The 24,683-nt window shown below is 36.8% G+C and overlaps 2 protein-coding genes across 8 annotated transcripts in view; both read left to right on the top strand.

The window, feature by feature from the left end:
* The first annotated feature begins 3,969 nt into the window (after positions 1 to 3,969).
* On the top strand, positions 3,970 to 16,460 carry casp3b (caspase 3, apoptosis-related cysteine peptidase b). Of its 4 annotated transcripts, XR_007893375.1 has the most exons (9): positions 3,970 to 4,581; positions 5,043 to 5,151; positions 6,206 to 6,272; positions 7,816 to 7,949; positions 8,426 to 8,554; positions 8,648 to 8,823; positions 10,245 to 10,362; positions 10,936 to 11,109; positions 13,423 to 13,567. XR_007893375.1 is itself a non-coding variant. In XM_051658618.1 (7 exons), the coding sequence occupies exons 2-7, from the start codon at positions 6,211 to 6,213 to the stop codon at positions 13,650 to 13,652; spliced, it is 849 nt and encodes a 282-aa protein (XP_051514578.1). In that variant the 5' UTR covers positions 3,978 to 4,581; positions 6,206 to 6,210; the 3' UTR covers positions 13,653 to 16,460. The 4 variants fall into 4 exon arrangements, 3 of the variants coding, with proteins under 3 accessions (XP_051514578.1, XP_051514579.1, XP_051514577.1); XM_051658618.1 differs by lacking the exons at positions 5,043 to 5,151; positions 10,936 to 11,109 and having other exon boundaries at positions 3,978 to 4,581; positions 13,423 to 16,460; XM_051658619.1 differs by lacking the exons at positions 3,970 to 4,581; positions 10,936 to 11,109 and having other exon boundaries at positions 5,051 to 5,132; positions 13,423 to 16,460.
* A 1,078-nt stretch (positions 16,461 to 17,538) lies between these two features.
* irf2b (interferon regulatory factor 2b) overlaps positions 17,539 to 24,683 on the top strand; it is a 33,247-nt gene continuing 26,102 nt past the window's right edge. Inside the window, exons 1-5 of one of the 4 annotated variants that reach the window (XM_051658590.1) lie at positions 17,539 to 17,756; positions 19,651 to 19,743; positions 19,947 to 20,046; positions 23,292 to 23,465; positions 24,120 to 24,157. In XM_051658590.1, the coding sequence (XP_051514550.1) occupies positions 19,657 to 19,743; positions 19,947 to 20,046; positions 23,292 to 23,465; positions 24,120 to 24,157 (399 nt within the window). In that variant the 5' untranslated portion in view covers positions 17,539 to 17,756; positions 19,651 to 19,656. Of the gene's footprint in view, positions 17,757 to 17,791; positions 18,024 to 19,650; positions 19,744 to 19,946; positions 20,047 to 23,291; positions 23,466 to 24,119; positions 24,158 to 24,683 lie in introns of those variants that run through there. The other 3 variants (XM_051658591.1, XM_051658589.1, XM_051658588.1) reach the window with 3 other exon arrangements.

A 24,683-nucleotide genomic window follows, 5' to 3' on the forward strand; every position in this document is an offset into this window, starting at 1 on the left:
ACAGTGTGATGACCCTCAGTCTTGAAATGTTCAACTGGCTTAACCAACCAATCAACCAACTAAAATCTGTTGGTCTGTTTCTCACTTAAAGCTGTCAAATTTCTTCAGAAGACTTGGAATATAGAACATGAGTCGTGTTTTGTGTCCTTTTTTAAAGTTTGAAAGCTTAATTTCTCATTCATTGTTTTTTGTTTCTCCCCAATTTGGAATGCCCAATTCCCAATGCACTCTAAGTCCTCGTGGTGGCGTAGTGACTCAATCCAGGTGGCGGAGGATGAATCTCAGTTGCCTCCGCATCTGAGACCATCAACCCCTGCATCTTATCTCATGGCTTGTTGAGCGCATTACTGCTGAGACATAGCGCGTGTGGAGGCTTCACGCCATCCACCGTGGCATTCACGCACAACTCACTATGCGCCCCACTGAGAACAAGAACCACATTATAGTGACCACGAGGAGGTTACCCCATGTGACTCTACCCTCCCTAGCAACCGGGCCAATTTGGTTGCTTAGGAGACCTGGCTAGAGCCACTCAGCTTGCCCTGGGTTTCAAACTCGCCAACTCCAGGGGTGGTAGTCAGTGTCTTTACTCGCTGAGCTACCCAGGCCCCCCTAATTTCTCAATCATTGTTGTTGCATACACAAGTGCAACATATTGGACCCTATTTTAAGTGCAATAATTCATTAAAAGAGCTTTGCGAAAATTCATATGGACAAAGTCAATGGGCATGGCCATGAAGTATTGGTATTTTCGTGCAAGCATGCGCTAAGTCTAGGCACAAGTGGGTTTAGGCGAAATTGCATGTGGAAAGCCCTAATGGGCTGGGTCAAGTGCAGTTTAATTCTGAGGTACTTCTCCGGTGATAGCACCATCTGTGTCCTATTATATAGTTCATTCTGTGTCAAGCACCAGTGATATAAACAATGACAGCACATTCATAAGAAATTGGTTGTGTAAATGGGCTGTATGCAATGAATTAGAAAATTAGAAAAATAGAAAAATGGACTTGCCTTCTTTTGTGCAACTGCATTTTTGTTGTGCAAATGTCAGGCATATTTCTATGACTGTGACATGCTCCTTTTATACGCATGGAAAATGTGATTCTCATCAGGATTTGGATGTACATAAAACACACAAAAATTTCAACCAAAAATATATCAAAATTTGATTTACAATTAAAATGAAATAAAAATATAATCAAAATAATGAAGTGGTCAAAAAAAGTCTATATAACCACCTCATGTAAAATCCAAACATTTTACCCTCTCCAACTTCTTCCACCAGCCCCTTTTACAGTGATGTAAAAATCACACAAATCAAGATTAAAAAAATATAAATTATATCATAAACATAATTGTAAATTTAAACATAATAATAAAATTTTTAAAATAAACCATGACTTCTAGAAGGTTTTACACAAATCTTATAAAGTTTTGTTTCATAAAACAGCTACGACTGTGTTCGTCAGGGACACAATTTTTTTGTTCCACAATATTTTCAGAGTTTGGACATGAACTTTATTACCACCTGCTGGTGGAATATCCAAACTACAAATGTAGGCTCTTATTTTAGACTTTGCGCTGAAAACAGACGTGGTTCTGAAACATCTTAGCGCAATGACCTATTTCTCAGGAAATTAGCAAATTGTGCGCCACATCATTAAACATACAATACACCCCCAGTTTGCGCAAACACTCCCACCCACGCCCACTTGTGCTTAGCGCTAGCACAAAAATTTTGCTTAGAATTAGCACTCTCACAAAAATTAGATAAGGCGTTGTGTACGTCGTTGCACGTTGCACTGCATTTAGCGCGGTCACGAAAATAGAGGCCATAGTCTAATTAATTTTCTTGTGTTTTGGATGCATATACATGTTGTTAGGCAGTGGTAGAAATGGTCGAGATTCATTTGGAGGACCCTAGCTGGGGAGTCAGGGAGCATTTGAAGAACAGATTAGAGAAAACTGCAGGATGTTTTGGATGGCTAACTCTCAGTTTAGTGCTCTGAAAATCAGGAAACGATAAACACATGTAGAGGTGGATCCTGTTGTAGTAGATTTAGACTAATCTCACTGTGAATTTGGCGACTGTACAATAGGTTTTAACATCTTTGTTTAAAATTGGTCTGTGTGCTTACCTAAATTCTAACTACTGCCCCCAGTGGCCAAAGCAGGAAGTGTTTTTGAACGTAAGGGCACGGGTGAGCTCCAGTTTCTGGGTGATATGTCCGCAGAGGGGTGACAAAAGTGAGTTATTTTTAGTTGTCAGTGATGTAATACAGTGAAGAGGAATGTATGTTTCACAAACTCTACCCCCAAACCCATACACTCAGCCTTACCATCAGTAAAGTAAAAATGTAATCTTAGAGAGAAAATGGAAACTCCAAATGGATTAAGTGAATGTGATTACTTCCTGGTTTAAACATGGTATCCAACTGAATATGCACAACAGGAAAAGTTAAACGTACTTGAACTGGTGCAAATGTCTGAGGGGAGAAGGCATTTGTTGGTAATTCGGCAGAATGGGGTCAATATAAAGTACTCGAAAATTTGGTATCAACATGTTGACTTCCCGTGTGATCATGATGGTTAGAATTGGAACTGCATCGTCCCTCTAAATTTACTCCCCGAACTCCATCCCCTCATGTCTCTTGCGGTGGATTCACTTGTAAACAAAACGAAAAATGTTTTTGAGCACAAGATGTCTGTAGAGATCAATTCACTGTCTCAGAAATTATAGGGCTAAATACACCCATTTTGCAGTTACTAAAAATGCTTGTTGCAAAACATGCCTGGGATCATGGCTGTTTCTAGCTATTAGCGGAAACAGCCCCTCAAAGCAAGTTTTTATTCTTTTTTATACTAAAAGCTGCAAGTAAGACCCAGGCAGCTGTTATAGCTCATATAGACAGTTACAGGGGGCCCCCTTGTGGCCCGAGGGGGAAGGGAAAATGTAACTGCAAGGAGAGTTGTAGCTAGATGTGACAGGGGCCTCCAAGTAGAATTTCGTGCTCAGAAACTGCCCTGCATGGGGTAGAAGCACAGAGGTACAGTATTACAATGTGACATCATAGATGGTTTGACAGAATATTCACACCACCCACATGTTTGCCTCAACCCCAGAGCATGGCCAAAATCAAAATGACAAAGCAAAGAGAAGAGGAATGCTTATTTTTATTCTTTATACAACTGCATCATGATTTGAATAGCTCTACAAACAATTTCTCACAATTGTTATTTCATATTGCGATTCAAAATGAATCAACTTTCTAATTCTCTTCTTCAGATTATTGATACTACAATAATAATAATAATAAATAATAATAATTGATCATATAAAAATCAATAATAAAATCGGTCAGAATAACTCCACAAAACAATCCACAAGTGTTTAATGTTATGAAAAATAAATCAATATAAAGAAGATATCGTATATGAACATTAGAATATAAATGCATTTTAGTCTAGAATATGAAATGTGTGCTGTTTGAAAAGTATCTCCAGCGATTACACATCTGATAACATTAGCGTAAGTGAACAGTTTCTAAAGTCTCATAACACAATCATTTTGATGCTGTGAACTGTTTATTTACTATCGCTTTTACTATGACTTGAATCAAGACATAAATGAATTAATGTTCAGTTATTAGCTTTCATTTATCTTGGAGTAAATGTAGGTGTCATTGCAGGTGTTATATGTTCATTTGGAAATGCTCTTCTCCAGATTTATTTAAAGATTATAGAAAAAAAAAAAAAAAGGTCCTATCCTCTCTGGGTTTTTGATCAAATCCCGTTCAAAAGTGCTCAAACACACACGACCTCCATAGTCCGTTTTTGGAAAATAGCATACGCGTGTCAGAGTAATGGCGGAAGAGCAACAGTTGCTAAAACAGGATTGGTCAGAGCGCATTTAAGGCGGGGCTTAGCGAAGGGTCAATTCTACTCCGCTGGGTCGCTGAGGGGTAAAGGTAGTTGCAGTGATCTGGAAATGTGGAGAAAAGCCGACTGATTTCAGCGATTGTCAACAAATTACTAACGAAACAGTATTTTTATGTAGTTTCGAACGTTAAGTTTGAACACTTTGGCAGTTTACTGTTTGATTGTACATTGCTCTTTGTTGTAGCCTGTGTTTATTATTTTCTCCTGTATTGCCTTTTCTTACGGTACATATCCACAGTACGTAGGCATAATGCTTTTACCCTGTACGTGTGCCCTGATAACTTGTTGATCGTTAGAAAAATGTAGTCAAATCTCACGCGCATACGGAAAATTTGGGGCTGTTTACGGCAATGAGCAAGGAGCGACAGTGTTTGGTGCTTAATATTCATGAAACAAGTCTCCAATTGATAAGTAAAACGCACGTCTGCGTAAGCAAATTAATATACATTACCCAAAACGTCAGTATTACTTCATTAATATACATGAGCAAATGCTTCGCCGTAGTAGGATTCATAATAGCGCTCCCTACCCGTTGAAGAAGACAAACTTCCTCTGGGCTTGTACCAAGAGTTCAAAGACCAGCGTCTTTAAAACTAGCTGTATTTCATTTTCTCTTTCAAGAGTACATCTGACAACGCACTTGTAAGTTCATTCCCAAGCTTTATTCCAACAATTGTTTAGCATAATTGCGTATTTGCTGGCGATGTTTTTTTTCTTTAAAGATCAGAAGGAAATGTTCATGTAGGGAAATGAATTATTTGATTATGAATTATTTAGAATATTTAAGAGACATGCATTTAGAGAACTAGGTTATGAGTGTCTTATTGTTTAGGTGTAACTATGTCAGTGTGTGTAAATGCCACTGTCACTAAAAAGAGTCTTTCATGTACGCATAAACTCTTGTTTTTGTCACAGTTTAAAGTGATGTACTTGTCCCACTAGGGAGTGACCTACTTTTTGAAGAGTGTGAGAGGCGCAGTCTAAGTTATCAGTTTGTGAGATGTTTTGTTAAATCCAAATGTTTGAGCTTTATAATATTTAAGTAATGAAAAACGATCAAGTAAACTTTGGCACTTAAAGGGAACTTGTAACTCCTGTTTCAGCCTAAATGAACAGTTTCATTGAGACCACATTTCCTTGACACTCTGGGTAAATCCCTAACAAGAACAATACCATAAAGAGCAATGGATTGTGTGAGTCATCTTATGCATAGTTAAGTAATCTACATCATTTGATAACATCTAAATGTACTGGTTTTATTTATGTAAAAAATTTTATTTAATATGACCGACACAACTGGTCAGGTCAAGCAGAAATCATTCCTTAACAACTGAATGCACATTTTCAGCTTTTTTACGGTGTGATGAAAGAAAGAAACAATCAAGGAATTGAATCAAATTAATGCTTGCATAAGTATTTTGAAAGGGAAATAGGAGGTAGTTGGCATACTACTAGCAATTATCACGAGAAAAACACTTGCAGTTACTCAGCAAAAGTTCCTGTCTTTCATGATTAAGTGTTACCCAACTTCACACTGATAGATCCAGCTTCTGTTGTTCAGGCAGGCTATTTACTGTAATCATTGTGGGTGTAGAAAAGCATCCGGGATCTTTTGAAGTGGTATATGAGAAACAAAAAGGCCTATAGCTGAATTTATGGGGGGAAAACAATTCTATTGAAAAAAAACATTCTGATATATTAAGGATATAGAGTAGGATGCTTTGAAAGGTAAAATATTTAGTTGATTAATTGAGTTTCATTTTGCAGCTGAACTCAGAAACCTCAAAGATGTCTCTCAAAGATTGTACATTGTTGTCTATTGTAACTGTCCTGTTGGAGATTTTCAGCATTGAGAAAAAACATCCATCCATTCATCTTCTACAGCCACTTGTCCTATGCAGGGTCATGGGTAGTGCTGGAGCCTAGCCCAGCTCTCTTGGCAAAAAGCCAAATGCAGTGAAACACCCTGGACAGGTGGCCAGTTTATCACAGGGCAACACACACATTCATCTACAGGCAATTTAGAGTCTTCAATTAATTTAACCTGCATGTCATTTTGGACTGTGGTGGAAAGCAGAGCACACCCACACAAACACAGGGAGAACATGCAAACTCTACACAGAAAGGCCCAGCTGAGTCAGGACTCAAACCTGGGACCTTCTTGCCATGAGGCAACAGTGCTACCCACTGAGCCACATATATAAAAATATATATGTAAAAACTAATAGATGTATATTGTTGATCTATTTTGTTTGTATGTCTGTAGAAGTCATGTCGAACGGAAGACCAAAGGGAGAGGACTGTGTGGATGCCAGACCAAAGGATGACCAAGAGTATGTGTGATTTTTAATGGAAATGCTTATTTGAATAATTTAACCATTGATGAATTTGTTAATAATAAACATTTTATTTTAAAGGAATATTCTGGGTTCAGTACACGTTAAGCTCAATCATCAGCATTTGTGGCATAATGTTGATTACCAAAAAATTCATTTCCATTTCCCCCCCCAAAAAAAAAAAATCTGGAATGAAAGTAAATGTGGCCAATCTGGAAACATTAAAATACTCACTGTTACTAAAGTATAGCCACAAGACGTAATCAATATGTGTGATGTTAGCGTGATAAAATCGCTTACTAACCTATTCTGTGTAGAATTATATGTAGAATAGAAAAGGAGAGATGAGATGAATTTTTTGTGGAGCTAAAAATGATGCCTCAAATGCTGTCGATTGAGCTCAACTTGTATTGAACCTTGAATATTAATTTAATAACAATAAACAGCAATAGATGTATGTGGGTTTGTTTGTCAAAACCAGAAGTGATTTAAAGAGGAGAATTACTAATTACCTTAAGTAAATACCTGACTAAAATTTCTGTTCATTGTCATGAACAGAAGACTGCATTGAATGCTGAAACATAGACATGCAAATTGCACATAAATACAAAAAATGCAAATTGGCTGCATTCTAGCACAAAAATGTTCTGTTTAAGACTTAACAAAAACAAAATACATTGGCCTTAGTTAAGACTTCATTAGAACTGCATCTTGATGAACCGGAGAGACAACTAAGGCTAAAATTAGAACAGGATCTAAATAGTTTGACACACTAATGCAAATCTACTATCAATCTATTCAGAAGAAACTGGGAAATGGCAGAAACTCTCGAAACATTTCGTTCAGTTCTTTCTGAGTGGTGTAGTCTTTGCAGCTTTGTTTTTGAACTGGTGTATACCCAGTGGGGTGGTGGGTGATGGGCCCTGATTTTACTTTGGTCATCAACTGGCGACCCAACACAGAACCAAGAGTAAACAAGTGCTCTACAACAAACGATTAATTAAGATTATTTTATTTTTTGTCAATTTGTTCATTTTCAAGGATGATCTGTCTATGTTTGCTTATATTCTGGCTAGCTTTTATGAAGTGACAGATGAATGTGCTTCAAAATACCATAGAGTTTGACTGGAAGACTTTGACATCTACAACAAAAGATATGCGATGCATTTACACCTGTTGTCGTTACCTGTTTATTTTTGTTGTCCTAACTGTTAGTTTCATTATTATTTTTCATTTAGTATTATTTTATGCCTGCTGTTTATGACCCTAACAGCACAACCCACCAGTTATGATCCACTAGTGAATGAAGATCTGGGCTGGTAACTGGAAGTTTATTAGTTTAAGACCCACAAGTGACAAGATAAGCTGTGAGCTTTGTGCCCTTGTTCAAAACACATAACTTCAGGTTCCTATAGGGACTGAACCGGTTATACTTGTACTGTTTGGATGAAAATATGTATTGTAGTGACCACTTCCTTAAATAACTGTAAATGCTTTACATATTAATTATGAATAAACCGTTTTCTTCTTCTTTTCTCAGTTCACATCTCACAGACAATGGAAGAGATCAAGCAGATGCCAATACACCGTCAGACTCTTATCAATACAACATGAAGTTCCCTAGCCTAGGACAATGTGTCATCATCAACAATAAGAATTTCCATAGAAGCACAGGTAAGAGCAAGGATGCCCAATCACTTGAGCCTTAAAAACCATGGGACTATTCACTCTGTAGCCTCAGGAAAATGACTTCTTGACAACACTGATTGACTCATTCTCACCACAAGAACAAACACTGTCCCAAGCCCTTTTACTTGCTACTATCCAGAACTGTGATGTTAAAGTCCATTTCACACTTTTAAGAGCCCTCAAATATCATCCACTTGTAAAACATCTACTATAGTCAAATTAAATACTTTGCAAAAAAAAATTAAATATATATATATAATTTCATGAGAATACATAGATGAAAAATGCTTTTTGCTCACAGAATGGTATAACTATGAAATCTACCAGCAGGGAAGAACTTTTGAAGCTAACCATCCAAACATTAACCCCTTGACAATAAAGTTGGGGAAAACACTGACAGGTTAAACAGCTGGAGTAACTCTTGACGTTTATTCTCATATTTTTGTGTTTTTATGTTACAGGAATGGGAGTTCGTAACGGGACAGACGTGGATGCAAATAATGTAATGGCGGTTTTCTCAAAGCTGGGTTTCAAAATCAGTTTTTTCAATGATCAAACTGTCTCACAGATGAGAGATTTGTTAACTAAAGGTATGTCTCACACAGTGTTGAGCTGCTTAAGCTGAACAGTAATTGTTACAATCATTTATTATAGGAATCTTTCATTAACTCTTTTGCTCTTAGTGTCTCAGTTGGACCACAGTCATTCGGCCATGTTTGTGTGTGTGTTGTTGAGTCATGGAGATGATGGTAAGATATTCGGTACAGATGGCTGTATAGATCTGAAAGAATTCACTGTACTCTTCAGAGGAGACCGCTGCCCTACACTTGTGGGAAAACCCAAGCTTTTCTTCATACAGGTGAGCTATATAATCATTATCACACATTCAAATGTATCTGAACATTTAGCACAGATTTTTCTTCATTTGTGGTTTCCAAACTTTTTACATTTGCGCACACCTCCAAACATTAAAAAATATTTTGGTTCACGGGTTTTACAAAACTTACAGACAGACAGTCAAATATACCGTTAGATAGATAGATAGAATAGGAATCAGGTCAATACTAAAATGAAAAAAAAAAAAAAATGAAATGAAAACAGTAAATATAGTACTGATTTCCTACTCAGTTCGGTACCCGCCCACTTTCTGACTGACTGGCAACTGCTTTCAAATGCTTTTTCTAATGCTTTTCACGCACATGCTCTTTAAAGAGTTTTTGCACATACTAGTAATGCTGCTGCGCATGTCAAATGCATTTCTTGCTGAGAGACAGTATAAATGTAAATACAGTCAGTTATGTCCTATGTGAATCTGAACAGGCCTGATAAAAAAAATAAAAAAATAAATCTGGTATGTGGAAAAATATTGAATCTGTGCATTAGGACTAATAGCACTGCCATGTCTATTACATTGTCAATAAAACATGGTGTCTGGTTTGCGTCACGTCCAATAAACTATGATTTCTTACTTTGTAATTTTTTTTTTGGTTTGTTTTACTGCAAGAGAAAGACTGTAAATGCTTTTACTTTTGTAAATACAAATGCATATCGATGGCTTCAAAGCTAGCAGACAAGAGGTGCGTCCCAAACCGCACATTTCCGCACTATTTTACATCCTTTTGAAGTGTAAGCAGTGCGAGTAGTATGTTTCCACTGAAAATGCAACAAAAAGAAGTGTACTATGAGTACCCGGATGATGCACTTTTTCAACCGTCAAAACTGAGTGTGGAATGTTGGACACTTCGTGCACTCAGCGCATGCGGCTTGCCATACCTAGTGGAAGGTCAGAGTTACTGGCAGCGATGGTGATTTGGCAAAACAATTGTAAATAATGGAGAATATGACAACTAGCGAAAACTCTGTGAAGACAGCACCTTACAAAAGTGAGTTAAACGCTTTACCATCATACAAAGCTGTGTGAATATGCATATTATTAAGATATAAGTGCTGAGGTTGGCAAACGCGCTAAAGCTAGCGGCAACACAACGCTTGGGTTTGAAACGTCACTTCCATCAGCTGTTAAACAGCGAACGCTTCTGTGTAAAATTTGGACGATACTACACTTTTAAATTCATACACTACATAGCTGAGTGCATAGTATATTTTGTAAGTGCATAGTGTGTCATGTTGGACATAGCTCTGGACTAAAAAACACAAAACTCCAGTTTTCCTTGAAGCCGTAAGGTTATCCGTGTGTTATTTTTTAAAAAAATCTTCAGGTCAGGCCACATGCTAAATTGCTCTGAGTACAGAGATGTTTTTGTGTATGTGTGTGTCTAGGCTTGTCGAGGCTCAGAGCTGGACTCTGGCGTTGAGTGTGACAGTGTGAGTGACTCGGAGGGAACACAGAGAATTCCTGTCGAGGCAGACTTCCTGTATGCATACTCCACTGCTCCAGGTGCTGTATCAAAACATATGCCTGGTTACTGTTCATCATCAATGGTGGATACTAACAAAGTTTTTGTACTCTGTTACTTTAGTTAAAAGGATAGTTTACCCAAAAATGTATGCACCCTTAAAAAATTATCTCATGTTATGCATTCTCAAACTCTTATGATGTTCTTTCTTCTGCGACTGTGGAACACAAACAAAGACATTTTGAAGGATGTACAGTATGAGGTGATTTTGTCCAAACAATGTATGGGATCCAAATCTGTCAAGCTCCAAAAAGAAGTAATCTATATTTAACTCCTGTCTTCTGAAGCAATATCATTGTTTTGGGTGAAAAAAAACAGATCAAAATGTACATTACTGTTCTAACAAACTCTGTGAAACGCTCACTCCTCACAAGAGACATGACATCACACTTGTAGTAAAAACATTCAGTCAGGGAACAGGATAATTATGCGTAGCAAAGAGGGTAATGTCAGAAATATCCACAGATAGAGATTTGCTAATATTAATGAATGAAATAGAATACAACAGGCATACTGTTTTACTCACAGACTAAAAGCTGTTTATTTGTATACAGCGTAGAGTTACAAAGCATAGAGATGCATATTTCCTGAGGTAATCTTCACAGTGGAGCGCGTCTGGCGTGTTGAGCAAAGGGAAGTCGGGACACGGGTGACTGCTCCCGGATGCTAGTGCCTACTGGATATAATCTCCATCAGTGCGACTTTAACAGAGATGCGATTTTGACCAGGTGCGACTTATATTCAGGTGCAACTTTATTTCCGGAAAATACGGTACCTTTGTACTTTTACTCAAGTGAAAATTTTAAACATATACTTTTATTGGCGTAATCAGGGTATCCTTATCTTAAGACTTTTAAGGTACCTTAAGCATGGCCGTAACCAGCTATGAGGTTCGGACAATACAATTTGAAGCTATATATACAACTGAATGAAAAATCAGCGGTTGGAAATGTCTTATTTGCATGTCTGCGTGTATAATTCTGTTTAGACAGTGGGCTAGATTGTTTTGTGTCCGCAGTGTGTGTGAGTTGTGAATGAGGGCGTGGGTGCAGCCCCTCCCACACAATACTTTGCATCATCGACAACTGACAGTAATCAAAAAGACACACATGGACAGTGGGCAGATTATTGCTGGCAGCATACCGCATTCGGTAAAACAAAAGCAATGATCATCATTATCTGTAAGTAACGTTCCAGAAACAGTAGCACATTAGGGACATGCACATAGGGGAGACTGCGCCTTTGCCCTTTGTTGGCCTATGGAAGGGAGATTCTGCCAATTTTAAATAAATGTACAGTTTATATTAAGAAAACAGATTTTTAAAAATGGATTTGCAGTGTCCTATTTACACATTTAAAATAATGGAACAGCCTTGCCTTGAGATTGTAGTGAAAATGAAATGTCAAATCATCCATTTTATTATATTTTTTAATTTGACAGGGGTGATGCATTGTTATAGTGAAAATGAAAATCAAATAATTTAATTTTGGCACATATTTTGCGGCCACTTTTTTAATAATGATATGGTTAATCAGGTTTTCATTTTCATTTTTATCCTTTTATTAATTGATTTAAAACTGGCAGAATCTCCCTTCCATAACACCGTGCCCCTCTGGACAAAGTAATTCATTTGCATATATTCATTTTGCAGACGCTTTTTATCCACAGTGTCAATGCACTTTATATATGATTATTAGTAGAACACGGTCTGCGTGATTTTATATATATATATATATATATATATATATATATATATATATATATATATGTGTGTGTGTGTATATAGTTGGTTTATATAAACATGCACTTTACGGACCACCCTGGACCTCACCAATTTTCAAACCCTGGTTACGGCCTTGACATTAAGACTTTAAGTACAGGATGTGTGTACTTCATCCACCACTGTTCTTCATGAATTTGACAATGATATGTACAATCAGTCTTTAGGCTTTGATAGAAGAAGATTTACAAGAAATAAAAGGCAGATGCTATTTTCACCCTGGTGCAAATAATGGTATAAGCTATTTACACGCCAGTGCAAATATTAGCAGATATTGTTTGCACCCCAACCCTGGTGCAAATAATGGTAGATACTAACTGCACCCATATTTAATTACTAACATACAGTATGTGCATCACTGCAGTGTGTTTATTGTTTTTATTTAGAGTCCCACAGACACACTACATTAACCCCTACCCCTAAACCTAACCTTAACCATACCTTAGAAAAAATAACGTTGGTTTTACTACAGTAACCACAGTTTCACCATGGTATGTCCTGTACATTTACAGTGACCACAAAATTAACCACTATATTACCACCATATTACTGTAGTAACATAATGGTTAATTGCATTAAAACTATGGTTTCTGCCAAAAAAAACATGGTTACTACAATATTAGTAACACAGTGATGTAATCTACACATAAGCGATGCTGTGCCACGGGAACGAGTGTGATCGACAGACCCCGCCTCCGGATCAAACCCTTCTCTGCACTCCTCAACAGTCACTGTGACCAAATCATTGCGATGAAATCAACATTTATATTAATTTTTATTTATTATTTTAAGTAGTATTAAAGGAAATATTAAGAGTAGAAACAGAAAATCTGATGGGAAAAAGAGTGGGACAAAATGCAGATTTGAACCGCGGTCACTGGCAACAGTTCACATTCACACACCATCTTTACACCTCACGCCACTGCAGCAACATCTATTGTTGAGTTTGTCATATATTTCTGTGGTTCCACCAGACTATTGGGGTGAAAATAGCTGCACTGTGTGGCAGATGCTATTTACACAGGGGTGCAAATAGACACTCCGTAAATTAAAAGGATGTTATGAAGACAGTAGATTTCCACAGCATATTTGCAGTGTCCTTTATTCGTTGTTTTAAACTGAATAGATTGGAGGCAATTCAAAGTTTATTTTTTGCTTTTGTTTAAAATTAATCAAACAGTGAGTTTCAACATTTCACTTTGTTTAAATCCATTCCACTGAATTATCAGAAAAGTTCACAGATTGGGTGTCCTCTCTCAGGTTATTACTCCTGGAGGAACTGCAGTAACGGCTCCTGGTTCATCTCCTCTCTATGTGAGATGCTGAGGACATACGGCAGGCAACTGGAGATCATGCAGATCATGACGCGTGTCAACCGCAAGGTGGCGCTGGACTTCAAATCCTCCTCCAATCTGCCTGGATTCAGCGGCATGAAACAGATACCATGCATTGTATCTATGTTGACCAAAGAACTCTATTTCCCTAAATGATTCATTGTCTGTATTAGTGATCAAGTAGCAATGGATTAAGATCACTTTTTGAATCATTTTAAAATCATGTTATGTAACAATTTAAAGAGTATAATCAAAACTAAAGAATGAAAGTCCATTCTTATGGTGTGTGATACGTTTACAAAGCTGAACTTGACAGATATTCAGATCTTTTATATGTATATTCACATTCAAGCTGTGAATGGTGTCATCATTTGAGTCTTACCAGAATATTTTTTCTTGCATTGTTTGCATTCTCTTGTACACGCACAGACATTTTCAGGATGACCCAAGGCAAGAAATAGGCATGTGTCATTTGGGTGACCTAAGGTGAACTTTGATTTTAACTGGGTAATCGGGATGCATTAAATATTATTTTAAAAGAGGCCAGTCTTTGTGGGATTTGCAAGATTTTTATCATGATAAATAAACTTTTACTTTGTCATTCATGTGCTTTACTTTACTATTGGATTCAGTACATACAGTATTAAATATTGGTTTGATCACTAATATAAACTCATTTTTAATATAACTAAGAAACCTCAAAGAGCCCAAAATATGCATGAATTTCAGTGTGTTAGATCAAGTGGCATCTGCAAACAATTTTAGGCATATGAGGGTAGATTAAAAAAAACCTAAAAAAAACCTCACTTCACTGTAATCACAGCCCTTTGTGGTTTAATAATTGTACAAGGTCATGTTGCGATTTCGGTTTTATTTCGATTAATTTAATTACTAATTATTTTAATTACTAACTAATTTTAACCAGCTGATCCCAAGGTAACTTTAATGGACCCACTTTATATCAGGTGGCCCTATGTACTCAACCATTTGTAGTTACACTGTTAATTTTACCCCAACCCAACCCTTACCCCAAAACCTAACTATAACCCTAATCCTAACCCTACCCTTATTCCTAAACCTACCCGTACCTCAGCCTCAGTAGCAGCAAATGTGGGAATTTTTCAGAACAACATGTAGTTACACAGTAAATACATAGTCTTATATGTATTTAATGTTAGTACATAGTAGTTAAGGCCACCTAATATAAAGTGTGACCACTTTAGTTGATGTATGACGTTCGCACAGGTGTCATATCAGTGTAAACACAGATGTAGTTCATTGCATTAACTGTGGACGTGTTCCATTAACGTTTGACAACCAAGTGTTTAAACTAGTAATTTATATGCATTTTTTTAGAATTTAAAAGCAAGCAAACTTCTTTGTTGTGAAATATTTTACTTTACAGGTGTACTTGTGCTATGTTTATTTCTTTTAAATAAATGCCACTTGGTTTGATATTTTATCTAATCATAGGGCTTTACTGACCAATACTTAATTAGACTATTTAAACTCAACTCAGTATTTATTTATGTTTTTTAACTGCATTTTTCTTGAATTTGTTAACAATGTTGGGAATTTTACTCTAAAGAAGATATTAGATTACAATTATTGATTACTTTGTAATTAGAATACACTCAACACTGTTTGATGAACTGGTGAGTTTTGTACATTACTACGGAGCCTCTAAAGGGCCAATGTAGTGGGGAAAAAATTAGGGGCGTGGGAAAAAATAAACAAATGCTTCTGGGTGCTCTCGCGAAACTTGTGCTCTCGTATATACATTCCCGCTCCTGAATACTCTGCAGACTATTGCATTTATGAGAGATAAGTCAAGATGATAGGTGCTGGTGCCTACTTTTTGTGGAAAACTGTATCCTGTAAACGTGTAAAGAGTGAGAAGATACAGCGACTCCTTTCTGTATTGCATCATTACATTACATCATACTGTACATAAATCTGATATATGGCCTATGCAAATGACCGTTTTTATATATGTAGCATGTTTTCCCAAACTACAGGCCTAATGGAATTTGAATATCATATGCTCAAATATCAACTATTATTTTATATGTATGTATGTTTATGTGGCCATTTATCATACGCCAGCAGATGGCGACAATTATGTTCTGACTGAGTCAATCATTCAACAATGACACCTACCAAACTGCATAAATGATGCCTCCACAGGGCACTCCGAAGGGAGAGTGGCTAAACTAAAGGGTTGTTCCAAACACAAATATTATTTTAAAAGTGAGTTCCAAATTGCAGTTATTTTAAAGCTCAAAACCTTCAGCCACCACATATAAAGAAGCATGTATTGCTTTATTAATGGAGAGGGAATCACCATCCCAAAAAATAAATACAAAAATAATAATATGCGATTCAGTTGTGCACCACAGCATTCCATTTCAGTTAGACCACTCGCATTTAATGTCATTTTAACTGTGTTGTTTTTATTTTAAGTACTGTCTTTTGGGCTTCACTCTTTCATTGCATTGGCTTTCTCTTTTTATTGAACTCAAAAGCTGGAATAATGCTGGAATACACATAGGAGAGCTAGCAGATGACGCAAAAATTCTTGGGGGAACGCAAAGTTTTGCGAGAGAACGCAAAAGCATTTGCTTATTTATTTCCCCCACCCAACTAATTTTTCCCCACTATCTTGACCCTTTAGGGCCTCAGTACATTTCTGCTAGTGCTGCTGTGATAACTTCGAAACTGAGATAACACCTAACATAACCACTACGTGTTGCTGTTATTTAAGATCCAGCCGAGTGCTTAAAAACAAGGTGTGTTCCTGAGAAATGGAACAGAAAGCAGAACAACTCTTTGAAACTTAATTCTCTTTCAGTCTCGTTTCTTTAACCAACTGTTCAGCTGTTTCCTTTTTGTTTAATTAGATACATTCATATATCTCAAGGGTAAAAAAACACAAAAAAAAAAAAAAAAAAAAAAACAATCAAACTTGGAAGTGTTTGAGAAAAGAAGATTTGTTGTAAGTTCATTTCACAATTACACCACTCTAAAGCCATTTGAGTCCAATGTATTATTTCGAGTTTTGTGGGTGTGTGTTGTTAGAAGTCGATGTGTTTCATCATACATTGGGAGTAGTTGGACATGGCAGCATAGATAAGATGTGTGTGTGTGTGTGTGTGTGTGTGTGTGTGTGTGTGTGTGTGTGTGTGTGTGAGAGAGAGAGAGAGAGAGAGAGAGAGAGAGAGTCTCTGGAGAGACAAAATGAGGGTATGGATTGCACAGCTATAATACATTTAACAACTTGCATTGTCTGTCTCATCTCACAAGAACAAGAGCATTCTGGAAATGTCATTCCAACTACAGTCGCACTGAAATAATATACAAACCAGGGGTGCACTTCACAACAATAAAAACAGATTATATGGGATACCTATATCATCCTTTTGCTCTTTGCATTAATTACAATTTAAATACTCAAATATTTTGTATTGATAGCATGATAGAGGTTGTTAATCATCATGCAATATTATACAACACATACTCAAAAAATGCGTTTAGGCTGTTTTAATACAATTTAATACAGCACAGACAACATATTCGTACAAATCTATGGATTACAGCAGACATTAGCTCAGAAACATGACACTTTTGTTTTTATGCTCATTTTCTATTCAGAAAGACGGTCAGTACAGTTCCTTTCTGTCTGCTTCGCCATTAAGAAGCAATAGCGAAACAACGAGGAAGTGAAAATGAAATGAAATGATAAGTAGACCAGCTTTCACTATACTATGCTAAAGCCATAGCTTATGAATATTAAAGAAGTCCTGGTGACGTTAATTGATTACCTCTGAGGAGCGTCCCGTATCGCAGCCTAATTAACATTCATAAGCTAAGCATGCACCATAATACGATTCGCTCATTCGCTCGCTGACTACCGCCCACTTGCGAAAGCTTATGCGCGTTAGCCAATCAGTGCGCGAACTTATCGGTACATCTTTAATATTAATTAGCTGCGCCTTCATCGTAGTAGGATTTGTAAACACGCAAAGTGAGTGCACATACACGCCCTCCAGATCGCGCAAACACACGCACACGCACACACTCGCACAGTCCGGCTGGGGATTTCCACCCAAGCGCTTGTTTCCTTCACTTGTTTTGCTTTCGATCTGAAGAGCGAAATCAAACCCATTTGACTTTTCCTTTTGATATCGAGGACTACAAATTGTAAAGAAACTTCAAAGACTCTTTTGCTGTTGTTCCCAAAGTGATTTGCACGCACTGCAGGTAATACAGCGCATTTCCGCATTTATTTATGGGGCTCATATACATATAAGTGGATGTTTATGCTGTAGGCCACGTAGAGTTGCTGGAGGGAGTTTAAAAGCGAAAGTCATGGGCTGTTTGGATCCAATGGGAATCAAGGGATGCTTATTTTCACTTTTGGATTGACTTGACAACATTAACACACACATTTAAAGAGGCTGAACTCATCTGATTTAGTTTGCTGTAAAAATGATTGGGACGCACTGGCCGTTACAGTGTAACTACACAGTAAGTATAGAGCAATGGCTAATGAATTACGTGTTAAATAAGGAATGATGTTGTTTGGAAGGACATAATGGACATTGTTGCTGCTGCCGTTATAATTTAGGCCTATATGAACATGTAATATGGGCAGTGTAATAAATGGCTTACGTAGAATGAGCTTTTTGGATCCGCAAGACTCTTAATGACTGGAAATTGAGTCATGCTTTTGCGAAGCTTTGTTATAATGTCATAGCTTTCTGTTGTTTTTCCTTTATTTCTTCCTTCTCTCGTTTTGGGTTCATAGTGTGCCTGCGTGTGCTTATGTTACACTGGCACAGTTTTTTTTTTTTTTTTTATGATTGTTGATGTGTGTGTGTAGAGTGTGTGATATATTGCTGGTGTGTATTTTGATTGTCTTTGTTCATTCTAGACCATAAAAGTTCAAAGTTCAGTGTGACAAATGGGTGATTTGAAAGTGTGAGTTTTTATTGTGATTAACTATAAACCTTTTTATGAGCCTGAATTGGTTAATTAGTAACCTGGGATTTGCACTTTGTGAAATTACAAAAAGGATCAACAAACAGCGAGAACTTTTGATGTTTGTCATCATGCATACAGGTTTGACCACATGCGCTCTCTTTCTAAGATAAACTCTCTGTAAAATACAATTGTTGAGCAAACTTAAAAAATCAAGGCAACATGATGCAGTACGATTTTTGAGTTCTCTCAACATCTGTCTTAATTTTTGTCCTCAGTAACATTACTTGTTCAGTCAATGTAAATTTGTTCACTAAATGCAAACATTCTTGTTGGGAAAACTACTAATTTCTTGTTCAGCAAACGATCAATTCACAAAAAAAGAACTTTTATTTTATCACCATTTCAATTACTTATGCATGAAGTTAACTGCACTCTTAGCCTCTGAATAGAGGTATGTTGTGCGATCAGTTGTTTGACAGACAAATAATAGACCTCAACCCCTTATCACACAAACCTCATTAACAGTGACTGTCAACAAATCTCATTAAGTTAAAAGATGAGCTCTTAACAGCATAAATAAGCCTGTAACACTAACCACACCATTTATTCATGTTGCAATGCATGCTGGGAACTCACAAATCAGCAGCATTGTTCAATATTAAATTGTTTGTTCAAACAACTATGTTAGACAACATTTGGGGGAATGTTGTTGGACTAACATGTGTTTTTATGCAAAATAATTCACATTTTGTAGTATCTGTGACTCAAAAAATCCCTTAAGCTGGATAAAATGCAATTTCATTTTTTTTTACAGTAAACACACTTTAACATCCTCTATTTATACTGCATGTCATGTAATTCACGGCTTTACTCACACACCGTTTGTGTTTTAATTGATGAAAAGACAGTAAGTTTATTCATTTGGCAGACGCTTTTTTTTTTATTTTTTTTTATACCATGATAACTCATAATTCTTTCTTTTTTCTTTATAGTCTTTTTCAGTAAATTGTGATTCACGTGGTTTCCCCTGGTTTATTTTTATAGATAAGGTTAAATTGGTCAACATGCTTCCCGCACAGTCATGGAGGAATGTACAATCTGTTCAAAAAGGAAAAGTAGCTGTCAAAATATGACACATTCCAGATGTCTCCCTCTGTCTTTCTCTCTCTAGACCAGCATGCCGGTGGAGAGAATGCGTATGAGACCATGGTTGGAAGAGCAGATAAACTCGTGTACAGTTCCTGGGCTCAAATGGGTCAACAAGGTACATACAGTGTATTTCGGTCAGCTGTGACTATACATGTGGCTATGGTAGTTCAAAACTTGTCTTTGTACAGTATTGTACAAAACTCAAAACTCTACTTTTTGCAAAAGCAGTAGTTGTCCTCCCTCATTTAAATGTACATGCACGGTGCATTTGGGGTGTGTCAAAGCTTGTGACATGTTTTGCATGTTCTCTGCGTACAGGAGAAGAGAATATTCCAGATTCCATGGATGCATGCCGCACGACATGGCTGGGACGTGGAGAAAGATGCTCCTCTCTTCCGAAACTGGGCCATACATACAGGTGCAGTCATATACACACTCAAAACTGTATTCTCTTCTTGGCAGAGGCTTTTATCCAAAGCAACTTGTTTTGCATTCAAGACATATATCAGTTTGTGTGTTCCCTGGGAATCAAACCCATGAGGCGTTGTTAGTACCGTGCACAATTTCAGCTACAGGACATATCAGGCTACTCAACATGCCATGTTTTTGCACCCCGCGTTCTGTTGTCATCATCAAAAATATAGTCAACAATATCAAATTTAAGTGAACTGTGAGGTGTCCATTTTCATGAGTGTTTATGGTAATTATCTGTATCGCTGAATCACAGCACAGTTAGAAAAGGATACAAACCGCAAAAGGATGTAACGAAACATTTAAAGGGATAGTTCTCCTAAAAATTCAAATTCTTTCATCTCGTTTAATCACCCTCATGATGTCCCAGATGTGTATGACTTTATTTCTACTGATGAACACAAATAAAGATTTTTAGAAGAATATTTCAGCACTGTAGGTCCATACAATGCAAGCAAATGGTGACCAAAACTTTGAAGCTCTAAAAATCACATAAAGGCAGAATAAACGCAATCCATCAAACTCCAGTGGTTTAATCAATGTCTTCTGAAGCGATCCAATCAGTTTTGGGTGAGAAACAAACCAAAATGTAACTTTTTTTTCATTAAACATCTTGCCATTGCTGTCTCTAGGCACGATCATGATTTCAAGCTTGATTACACTTCGTATGGTGCTACAGGAGTGTAATCAAGCTTGAAATCATGATCTTTAAGGAGACTGCTGTCAGTATTTATAGTGAAAAGGAGTTATATTTTGGTCTGTTCTCACCCAAATGGAAAGAAACCGCAAAAGGATGAAACAAAACATTTAAAGGAATAGTTTGACTGGATCGCTCCAGAATAATAATTTATTAATAATTTAATTATCACACATTTGCACATATATAGGGAAATTCTTTTTTTTCACATATCCCAGCTAAACTGCGGTCAGAGTGCAGGGTCAGCCATGATATGGCGCCCCTGGAGCAGATAGAGTCAAGGGCCTTGCTCAAGGGCCCAACAGTGGCATCTTGGCGGTGCTGGGGCTTGAACCCCTGACCTTCTGATCAGTAACCGCTGAGCCACCACTGCCCTTTACATGGATTAAACCACTGGAGTTTTATGGATTACTATTATGCTGACTTCATGTGCTTTTTGGAGCTTCAAAGTTCTGGCCACCATTCACTTGCATTGAACTGACCTACAGAGCTGAGATATTCTTCTAAAAATCTTAATTTGTGTTCTGCAGAAGAAAGAAAGTCATACACATCTGGAATGGCATGAGGGTGAGTAAATAATGAGAGAATTTTCATTTTTGAGTGAACTATCCCTTTAAACAACAAAGAATATCTGAGTAAAGCTGATGTTATGCGTGGCAGTCATTCGGGTCTGTTCCAAAACCTAGTAAGCGTCCTCCGGAGGCAGCATTTTAACACATCATAGGCGCACTCCCGACGCGAAGGCTGTCCCAAAAGGTAGGTATCTTATATTCCATAGGTGTAATTAAACTTAATGTGACATTGTTGGTTATTGGTTCATTGTCATTATTTCATATAATTATTATTATTCCTTATTTTATTTTGAGTTTATTTTTGAATTATATTTAATATATTATATTATGATATCTTAATAGTGTATAAAATATAAATTTCTAAATTCTTTCTAAATAAATGTATACATTTCTTCCCTGCCTTTTCATTTAGTTGGAAAATTATATTTTAGGGCAGTGGTGGCTCAGCAGTTAAGGCTTTGGGTTACTAATCAGAAGGTTTGGGGTTCAAGCCCCAACACTGCCAAAATGCCATTGTTGGGCCCTTGAGCAAGGCCCTTGACCTATCTGCTCCAGGGGTGCCATATAATTTATTTTATGACTTTAATGAGTGGAACACACACTGTCTCATGAGGGCAAGAGATGAAAGCAGAGAAAGAGGACTGTACAGGTGCTATTATTGTGAATGTCGTTTAATTGGGAGATATTTAATAAAGATGTTAGAATTACACCACATCTTGTAACTGGCGTTATTACTGAGATATCTATGCCCGATGGAGACTGAGAAGCTGCCACCATGAACGATATTAAGGACCGTTTCACAGCTTGTGCTGGTTTCCCTTTGCCTTTTCAAGTGTGAAACATCACATTAACAGCACAGCACACAACATTTTCAAATTCACCATACCTCTCCCACTGTATCATTCTTAACTGCTGAATCAAGTTTGTTGTCTTATAACACTATGCCAGTATTCCCCACACTCCGTGATGCCATGACAGTGCTGCTGAAGTCTTAAGGAGTCTTTGCGACATGAGCGATCGGCTTATGCCATCGGCCAAATTACCGATCACTGATCGAGTCATAGGATGTCAATATCGGCCGATACCGATCGGAGCATCAAAATTGTCACAATGTTGCATTTTTTTTTTCTCACTTTGGTTTGCTTTCACTAGGCAACATTTCAAAATGGCCCAAAATTGTATTAATAAAAGTGACATGTGAGCAAACTATCCCCTTATTGGTCGGAATGTGTCAAACATATGTGTGTGCTATTCCGGGATTTAGCTCATACATCGATATACTAAAAACAATACACCTATAAAAAAGCATCAACCGGTACAAATGTTAGAGTATTGTTTATGTCACGGTTATGCAAAAATTGCCACATTGCACAGAATGAGCATGCCAAGTGGAGGTTGCGCTACAAATAAACATTATCTGTCACTCGGATGGAAATAAGTTGTAAATTTGGTTATTTTTATCTGTCATTACTTGCATTACATCTGCACTGAAAAGTGCCTGTTCTCATGGTAACAGAGAGTGCTCTCTCTCTCTCACACACACACACACACACACACACACACACACACAAATATGCACAGAGCAGACACATTCACAGAGAGAGTGATGCCATGAACGTAAAGATGGTTAAAATGAAAACTGATGCATTAGTTCATTTTCATGCTTCCTAAATGGTTTTATTTCTTGTTTTGCTTTAACTGTCAAAACGTTGCTAACGTCATCCAACCGTGTCTGGCGCTAGCCAAAAGAGAGAAGTGATCACATGAAAACCACTTTAGGAATTATTAAATAACACCTTTGTTAAACGTGCAATTATATATTTAGACTGCAAAAAAGCAATGCAAATATAAAAAGTTGAAGTGGATAGTGTGAGTTTCCTTCTGCATTTTAAGTGTTTTTGGCCTTCGACTACAACATTTTAGGGAAATACCAACCAGGTGACAAACCGGACCCCAAAACATGGAAGGCGAACTTCCGCTGTGCTATGAACTCTCTGCCTGACATTGAGGAGGTGAAAGACAAAAGTATCAAAAAGGGAACAAATGCTTTCAGGGTGTATAAGATGCTGTCAGCATCAGAGAGACACACAAAGAGAGGTCAGTCAACTTTTATCTTTCACAACATCACACGCTGACATGTCTGGACATTATAGTACAGAGTTTGTTAAATGATACATAAAAAGACCTGTTTGTTTAATCAATACTAAGAGTGATATGATGTTTTAATGTACATGTCAATGTGCCTAAATCAATGTGTCTAAATACATTCAAATAAATGGGTAGTTTGGAGAAGAATCTCATTAAACCTGTCAGAAACATATTTGGGTTATATTTCACCCCAAAATTCAATAAATCAATCAATTATATTACATTTTTGGCATCGTGATGTTATATTCACGACAATTAAGCACACTTTTACCCCAATGCTTATTGTTGTAATGTGAAAAAAATCACATTCGTTTAGGCAAAAAAACAAAAAAAAAAAACTTTGTATTACAGTGAGAATAAAAACATTTCATAATTGGAAAATAATGAGAGTTACAAAAATAAACTTAATGGAGGATGTCCTTAATTGTCATAAAAACAAAAGTTACAATGCAAAAAATTACAAATCTAAAAAAAGATTTATTTTTGGGGTGAAATTTGACCCGAAAATGTTCTTGACAGGTTTTATGAGATTTACCCTTTTGGTCTTTATTTGTTTATTTAAACTATAGCATGTATTGATCTAGATGTGTGTGTCTTTCAAAGGTAAAAAGAGGGCGTTTGAAAAAGAAGAAAAGATAAAGGTAATTGAGATTCCGGTTTAAGTACTCTCACATTTAAAGCCGGTTACGGTCGCTCACTCTGACAAGCTCTGTAGAACTCCCCATTGGAATGAATTGGAGATTGCCGTGAACTACCCGGTTTTTAAAATATTCTCATAAATGGAATGGATAATATTTTTACGTGGACTGGTATGAAGAGTGATATTGTAATGCATATTTATCTGAATTGTTTTGTAAAATAAATTGTTCATTAAACAATTATTTCAGTCACTTGAAAAAATAAAAACTTCATTTAATAGCGATTACACATCTAATAACATTAGCGAAAGTGAACAGAGCTGTTTGTAACGTCTCATAACACAATCATTTTGATGCTGTGAACCGTTTATTCGCTTTTACTATGACTTGAATCAATACAAAAATGAATTAATGTTCAGTTCTTAGCTTTAATTTATCTTGGAGTAAATGTAGGTGTCATTGCAGATGTTATATGTTCATTTGGAAATGAGGGCTGACACAGTTTAATCCATAACATGCTCTTCTACAG

The sequence above is a fragment of the Myxocyprinus asiaticus genome, chromosome 27, assembly GCF_019703515.2.
Source record: "Myxocyprinus asiaticus isolate MX2 ecotype Aquarium Trade chromosome 27, UBuf_Myxa_2, whole genome shotgun sequence".
In the NCBI taxonomy this organism is placed as follows: Eukaryota; Metazoa; Chordata; class Actinopteri; order Cypriniformes; family Catostomidae; genus Myxocyprinus; species Myxocyprinus asiaticus.